General features: G+C 43.7%; 1 protein-coding gene across 1 annotated transcript in view; it reads left to right on the forward strand.

The window, feature by feature from the left end:
• Nucleotides 1-7,870, forward strand: part of Gars (glycyl-tRNA synthetase) — a 42,752-nt gene that overhangs the window by 2,276 nt on the left and 32,606 nt on the right. Inside the window, exon 2 of the mRNA XM_021165313.2 lies at nt 6,531-6,632. Within this exon, the coding sequence (XP_021020972.1) occupies nt 6,531-6,632 (102 nt within the window). The remainder of the gene's footprint in view (nt 1-6,530; nt 6,633-7,870) is intronic.

The raw sequence follows: 7,870 nt of genomic DNA on the forward strand, positions 1-7,870 counted from the left end.
TTTTTTTTTTTTTTTTTTTTTTTTTTTTTTTTAAGTATATTATGATACTTGAAGCTCCAAATGACCAGGACACACTGTGATGAGAACAGGCATTGGTAAAGATTTTTTTTTTTCAGAATCCTAAAATACATTCCTGGGTTTATGTAACTTGATTATAAAAAGTTCAGTGCTGTGGTTTCTGAGGTAGAAATAACTTTCTGTTTCTTTTTGAGATAGGTCCTACTTTGTGGCCTCAGAACCAGGGTTTCTGGTCTCCCAAGCTGTCCTCAAAGACAGCATGTAGTGGAGGATGACCTTGATCTTGTAGCTTCCACCTCCAGAGGGGCTGGGCTTGAACTCCAAGCTTTCTGCATGTTAGGCAAGCATACACCACTGAGCTGTCTCTATGCCTTTGAAATTACTTGAAAAATATCTTCATATATTTATATTTATTTTCTGTATGTGTGTACACATGCACGCCACACACTCATTTGGAGATCTAAAGAGAATCTTCAGGATATCACTTTTCTGTTACTGTACGTGGAAGTGTTGCAGGAATGTGTTCTCTGGGAATCAAACCCAGGCTGTCAGGCTTGTTAGCCTCACTCTTACTGGCTGAGCCAGCTCACTGGGCCTTTTAAATCTACTGCTTGTCAGAGCTTTGATCAAAGAATTTCTACAGTTGCCTGAAATGACTTAGAATTCCACTATGTATGATTTCTTTAATAGACTCTACCCTGGAAGTATTTTGAAATACTTCAGACCATACATTATAATATATAACATATATGGTAATCTGTCTGATAAATTAGAAGTTAAGAGATTAGCAAATCACCATAAAATTTTATTTTACTTTAGAAAGTAACTATTTTCAGAATGGTGTTCATGTTATATTGTTTTGTTTCTAAGGTTTATTTTATTTATTTTATGTATATGAGTACACTGTAGCTGTTCAGATGGTTGTGAGCCATCATGTGGTCGCTGGGAATTGAATTCAGGACCTCTGCTCACTCCAGCCCAAAGATTTATTTATTTATTATATGTAAATACACTGTAGTTGTCTTCAGACATGTCAGAAGAGGGCGTCAGATCTCATTACAGATGGTTGTGAGCCACCATGTGGTTGCTGAGATTTGAACTCAGGACCTTCGGAAGAACAGTCAGTGCTCTTAACCACTGAGCCATCTCTCCAGCCCTATATTGGTTTTTCTGTTTGTTTGTTTGTTTTTGTTTTAAGCAATTTTAAAAATTTTTAAGTTTTCCAAGTTTCCATTTTATTTTGTAATACAAATATTCCTCTACCCACAATATAGGCTGGTAAATTCTTTGTATATTGTAAATAGTGTAAGTTGAAACTTCCTGATTACAATACCTAACTTACCTAAGAACACCTAGCTCAGCAGCCAAGTGACTGTGGAGTGTCTCGTTTACCCTTCTGATCATCAGCTGACTGGGAGCTACGGCTTGCTGCTGCCACCCAGCATCACACGAGTATCCTATATGTCTCTGGCCTGGGAAACAGTAGAAGCTCAAAATTTAAAGCACGGTGGTTCCTACCAAGATGGAAATGTGTAAGTTAAACCTTAAGTCAGGACTTAGCTGCTCAGCAGTAGCTCACAGAAAAGCTCTCTTGGTGACTTTGATGGTTAAAGGGGAGTCCTGAGGATGGGGAGATGGCTCAGCCCGCAGGGAGCTTGCTGTGCAGTCATGAGCGTCTGAGCATAACCTTCAGCATCCATGAAGAGTGCTGGATTGGATGTGGTGGCACATTTGTATGGTTCCAGGAGCCCCACCCACTCTTGAGGGCACCCAAGGGGGCCCTGAGTCCACAAGCTTGTAGACGTGTGTCTTAGGCTTGGAGTGCTGTCTTCACATCGCCTTTCCTCACGTGCTGTCCACTGTACTCGGCCTGACATTCACCACCACCTTTGCAGCTTCGGGCTCACAGTTTACCTGTTACAAGCATTCAGCTGTAGTCCCATTCCTTGTTATCAAAATTGCTTTTCTCATTTAAAAACAACAACCAGAAACAAACAAAAAAACAAACAAACAAGGCATGGTAGACCACACCTCTAATGCTAGCACTGAGGCAGGTGAATCTCTTGAGTTCTGGACCAGCCTGGTCCACAGAGCCAAGTTCCAGGACAGCCAGGGCCACACAGGGTGTGTGAGGGTGGGGAGAGGGGAACAGACAACAAACAAAAACCTAAAACAAAAAAGGAAGGAAGGATTCTGTGTAAACAGTGATTCTGAGTTCTCTGGTTGTCACCATGTATGTGGCTCTTCATACTTGTCAGAACAAGCAGGAACTTTGGAGGTGACTGACCTGTTCTGGAGGTTATAGGTACTGGTGGGACAGTTTAATGAGGTTTCACAGTCACTCTCTGAACTTGAGGGGGTGTGTGGCTTGAAGCTCCCACAGAGTGGTTGTAGTGGAGGTTTGTTTGTTTTTGTTTTGTGTGTGTGTGTGTGTGTGTGTGTGTCCGAGGTAGAACTTAATCATTGTCAGTATAAGAGAAGTGGCGGTGGTGGCACCCGCCTTTAATCCCAGCACTTGGGAGGCAGAGGCAGGCAGATCTCTGAGTNTGAGGCCAGCCTGGTCTACAGAGTGAGTTCCAGGACAGCCAGGGCTACACAGAGAAACCCTGTCTCAAAAACAAACAAACAAACAAACAAACAAACAAACAAAAAGAAAAGCTTTGAAGAGTTGTTTGGTGGGCCTTTTTTTTATACCCCTGACCTCCCCTGTGTGTGTGTGTGTGTGTGTGTGTGTGTGTGTGTGGTGGTGGTGGTGGTGGTGGTGGTGGTGGTTTAAGGATTAAACTGTGGTAGCAATATAACCTTGTCATTCAGAATGCAGCCTCTGAAGCTACATTTCCAGTGACTTTAGGCAAGTGACTATTTAGCCTTCAGTCGCTGAACATTTTCTTCATCTATTGTACAGAAAAGTTGTAAACATGACAGTGAGTTCATGTAAAGTGTTGGCACCTCCTGCTGCTAGCACACAGTATGCTCTTGTTAAGTGTGTCCTGTGGACTGTTCACCAGTCGAAAGAACACTGGTTCCCTGTTCCCCGGCTACTGTTGGCCTGGAACTTACATGTTTTCTTAGATTCTTAGGCTGATATTGTTGTGAACCCATGTGTGAGAATTAATGTCTTCTAATTTTGAGACGGTGACCTTTCAAATTTTCCTTCTTGGCTCTGTCCCTCGAATGGGTGGGCTGCTTCCTAGTTGTGAGGAGACAGCATGAGGAGCCTTGGATCTTTCTTGGCTTTGATTTTCTGAGCCAAGAGTGACTTAAACTTCTTGCTTAACCTACAAAGGCCAAATGAAAAGTTTATGAAGCGTTTTTAGTAGTTATAAAACATTTGGAATCTAAGATGGCCTCACTGACCTTAGCGAGAACCTGCTGGCCACATGTGTGAAGCCAGGCACTCTCCAGCAGTGAGGAAACATGCCCTGTTTTTCTTGGGCTGTGGAGTATGACTTGGGCATCTCCCAGAAGGAGCAATGAGGATGTGGTCCCTTGGGGTGAAGTTCTAGGTTAGCCATTCACCTGTGTCACACTGAGCATTAGTGTGTGTGTGTGTGTGTGTGTGTGTGTGTGTGTGTGAGAGAGAGAGAGAGAGAGTGTGAGTGCATGAGTGTGTGTGAGAGTATGAGTACGAGTGTATGCTTGTGTGTGTGGGTGTGTTAGTGTGAGTGTGTGTGTGTATTGTAATCCTCCACCTGGGAACAGGGCTTCTAGTTTAAGTCTTGATGCAGTGCAGGCCAGTTCCATTCACTGTGCTCACAGAAGCCCCCAGATGAGGTTGGGTGCTGAAGAAAAATAGTTAGCTAGTAGGAATCCTTGAGTCTAAGGCATCTCTATGATTTTTTTTTGGTTTAAAAACAGATCGCCATAAATTGAGATCTTAATTTCTCTATATTACTCAGAATAAATGTGAATTTCCCCTTCTTTGCTAGGCTGGAAAGGTAGTGACCTCAATGGTAGGAAGCCTCACCCTCACAGAACTCTCATATGAAGGCTGGCCACTGAATACCTGTGCCTTAAAAGACTAAAAGTGACTTGGGATAGTGCATTTTAAATCCTTTCTACTCATTTACCTATGGTATGGCTCCACGGTGCCTGGTGAGAATTCTAGGAGGAAGTAGATGATATGGGAGCCCATAATTAACAACTGGGGAGATTTTAAAGAGGACTCACCTAATTGCTTTCAACACGGAAAAGGACCTCTTGGCACCTCTTCTGTACAAAGGCTCATACAGGCTTCATTTCCTCATGAGAAAGCACATGGGGGGGGGCGTTCTAATGTCCTTGAGGAGCCCTCAAGGAGTGGAGAGTGGGCCACTAGCTAGTACTGAGTGCTGGCTGCTTGGCGTACTGGGTTAATGGTATCAGCCAACAGACGCCTGAGTGTCATAATGGACATCTGAAGGCCTTTCTGACTGCATCTGAGTACGTTAAACAAGCCAGAATGTCCACTTTTGGATCACAGGTATTGTGAGGCGGATGAGATGACGTTGGAGGGTGCCTGGAACATTGATGCTGAGATAGAATAGAAACTGAGTGTGATAGAGGGGAGAGAGGCTGATAGCATGGCTCTCCACCATGTCAGACGCTGCCTCCTTTTTACATCAAAATTCCTTATTGTTGTAGTGAAACTCATAGAGGATGTCAAATGAAGTTAGTTACTTAATCTACTTGAGGTGGGGTCTCTGCAGATCATAGACCTTGGCGTGCTGCTGAGCACCCCCGTGACCAGCTAAGTAAACCGTGTGTGTGCAGATAGTGCCATATGAAGAGTTAGAGAAGGAGTTAAATACATAGCAGTCAAGCACTGAGTATTTCAGTGTGTACATTCTGGTTTGTCTCCTGGGAGTGGTAATGAGGTAAGCGGATGCTTAAGCCCCTGCCCAGGTTTACCCTCCTGCAGTTGCTCTGGGTGTGCACTGGTAAAGGCATCATGTGTGGTTGCAAGATACCAGCAGCATTGCCGTGGTTAATGCTGTGTTTTTCCAAATATTGAACAGCTTTTTCTCAGCCAATGAATACTTCTTTATAAAAATTACCCACAGCATAAGGTATAGCCTTTATGTCACATTTACCATGCTCACTCCTGGGAAATGCACTAGGAGGTTCTGAAGGGCAGCAACGGCTGGCACTGGGTTCTGGTGTGTGTCGTTGGTTCTTGTTCTGTTTGCACTTTCTGCCTGGAATATCTAGAGAACATTGGTTCTAGAAGAGGCTGTCATGAATGAAGGGAGGAGTGGGGACTTGGAAAGCCAAGGAGAATGCTAAGGATCCCTCCAGGGCCTGGGATCTCAGGAGGGAAGACAGTAAATAAAACATGGCTGCCCTCGCAGCCCTTTGTATATGGGAGAAAAAGGTGCTTCTGCGCGGGACAGCGTCGGGGGCAGCCAGGTTGGAGCATTTGGAAATATGGGAGCTGTTGCTAAGCTCAGGGAAACACAGTGGTAGGAAGATGGACACTGAGCACAAGGAAGAGACAGATACCAAGCTAAGGGTGGTTTGTGTTCAGGAAGTAAAGCTTAAAAATGACAACAGCCTAAGTTGAGGTTACTTGGGACTAGTTTCATGTTAGATGATTGGAGGTGGGACAAGCTGGCATCTTGTCTGATGGGGAGAGGGTAGATAGGGAAGTGAAGTCTGTCGGGTGTTGGAGCTAAAGAAGCATAGCTTGATGTTTCCCGAGAGACAGAAACGATTCAGTGTGGAACAGATTTGGCTTGAAGCATCTGTGGCCACAGCCAGGCTGAGGTACCTGCAAGCAGAACAAAAGATGTCAGCCATTTTGCACACATACTATTATTGCAGTAGTTGGTTTGGTGTTTAGGAGGTGGGGGTAAGTCTGTGGGGATTTACTATACTCGGGAGTCCAAAGAGATTTCCAGTTTGTTCCAGGTTTCACAGTTTACTGATAGGAAGTGAAAGCTGAGTCTTTAAATCCCAGCATCCTTTACTTACTGTGGCTTGCCCCGGTGTGGCGTCTTGTGTGTGTATGTTTGGATTTTCTTGTGCTGATCTGTTAATTGGTGACATTTTATAGTCAACCATCTTCCCAAATTTTGCCACTTAAAAGGTTTTTTTTTTTTTTTTTTTTTTTTACTTTCTTATACATTCTAATTGAATGTATTAGACTACTGCTCTTTACGCCAGCCCGAGGGTTTAAACTCTGGCTTTCTGAACTGTTTCAGGCACTTTTAAAGTCTGTCTCTTAGGTGACTAATTCTCTACTTAGCTGTGTCTGATGTGCTGGTAACCTGCCTGAGCATTCAGTGTCAGTAGTCCATATCTAGGTGAGCTCTGTTCTCTCCCCACAGACTCACCATGTGAACCCACTTATTTGTGGTCTTCTGGACTGTGCATGCTGTGGACACAGGCCTTCAGCTATTGATACTTCTTACAGAATAAACATGTGAAATTGGTATTTGTGTACAAATACTTTTTAAGTGCATGTTTAAAAAGAGCACTAGTGTTTGCTGATTTCTGAAACCAGTCCTGATTGTAGCTTGTTTGTTGGCCAGGGAGACTTTGTACGGAAGTTAAAAGAAGATAAAGCCCCACAAGTGGATGTGGACAGAGCAGTAGCTGAGCTCAAGGCCCGGAAGAGGGTTCTGGAAGCAAAGGTAAGTCTTAGGATGCTAAGACAGAAACATCCGTAGGTGTAGGCTTATTCCTCTTTGTTTAATCTCTCCAGGTAGGAAAGATCTCGAAAACTTTCTGAACAAGTGCCATTTGGTCATTATTTTTTTTTTTATTCATTGTGCCTTTCCTTCCTCCTCTACCTAACCAACTTCTTGTCTTCTCTGAGAGCTGCTCAAGGCTGTGTAGCTCAGTGGTGGAACATTTGCCTAGCACATTAGACCCTGCTTCAAGAACGAAGTGCAGCTTACAATGCCATGTTGTCTCTAAAGCTTCCCCACCATCTGAACCCACACTCTCACTGTCCCCCAGTCCTAGACATAATAAAATACATGAATTTCCTAGAAGACATCATGCTCCGCTTTAAGAATTCACCTGGGATTAGATTTAATAGTTTTGTTATAGTCTATCTTATATTTAACTCCAGACCTTTTCAAACTGTAAACCTCCTAGCATTAAATTTAAATAGTCCAAGATGTCCGTTTGTTTTGTTTTGGATTGGGGGAGGGTTGTCTGTGTCTGTGACTGTGCATCAGTGCCAGAGGTACCTGTCGGGTCCCTTCTTGCTGTCCCTTTTATTTTTTGAGACAGGCATCTCTCACTGGCCCTGGAGTTCCTCAGTAGTTTGGCAATACTAGCTAGCCAGTGAGCTCCTGACATCCTCTGACTCCATCTCCTCAATGCTGGGGTTACAGATTCATGACCCCACACTGTGCTTTTACGTGGGTGCAGAGGGGCTGCTGAATTCAGGCCTGTGTTAGTCAATGAGCACTTACCTGCTGGGCCATCTTCTGAGCCTTGCAGCTGAGGTTTTAAAGTGATGTCTTACATAATACATTATAAACTGAGATATTGCTTAAATTACTTCAAAGAAGTGTAGTAGTCCTGTCTGTTTTTTTGTTTTCTTGAGAGCAAGTCTTACTGTAGCCAGTTTGACTTTAAACTCCTTCTGGCTCAATAACTCAATTCTGGGATTGTAGGCAGAAGGATTCCAATCTTAAGTAATCATATCTGCTCCATGAGTAGAAGTGTCTGCATTATTCAGCTTCCCATTGCTGTGAGCGACACATCTCAGAGGAATCAAAGGCTTATTGGGCTAGAGTGTCAGGGGTTATTGTCTATATTCAGCCTGTTTGCTCAGACCTGTGGTGCAAATGATATGGAGAGGGACACTGTTGCCTCAACACACACACACACACACACACACACACACACACACACA

This window comes from Mus caroli, chromosome 6 (genome assembly GCF_900094665.2).
Source record: "Mus caroli chromosome 6, CAROLI_EIJ_v1.1, whole genome shotgun sequence".
Lineage (NCBI taxonomy): Eukaryota > Metazoa > Chordata > Mammalia > Rodentia > Muridae > Mus > Mus caroli.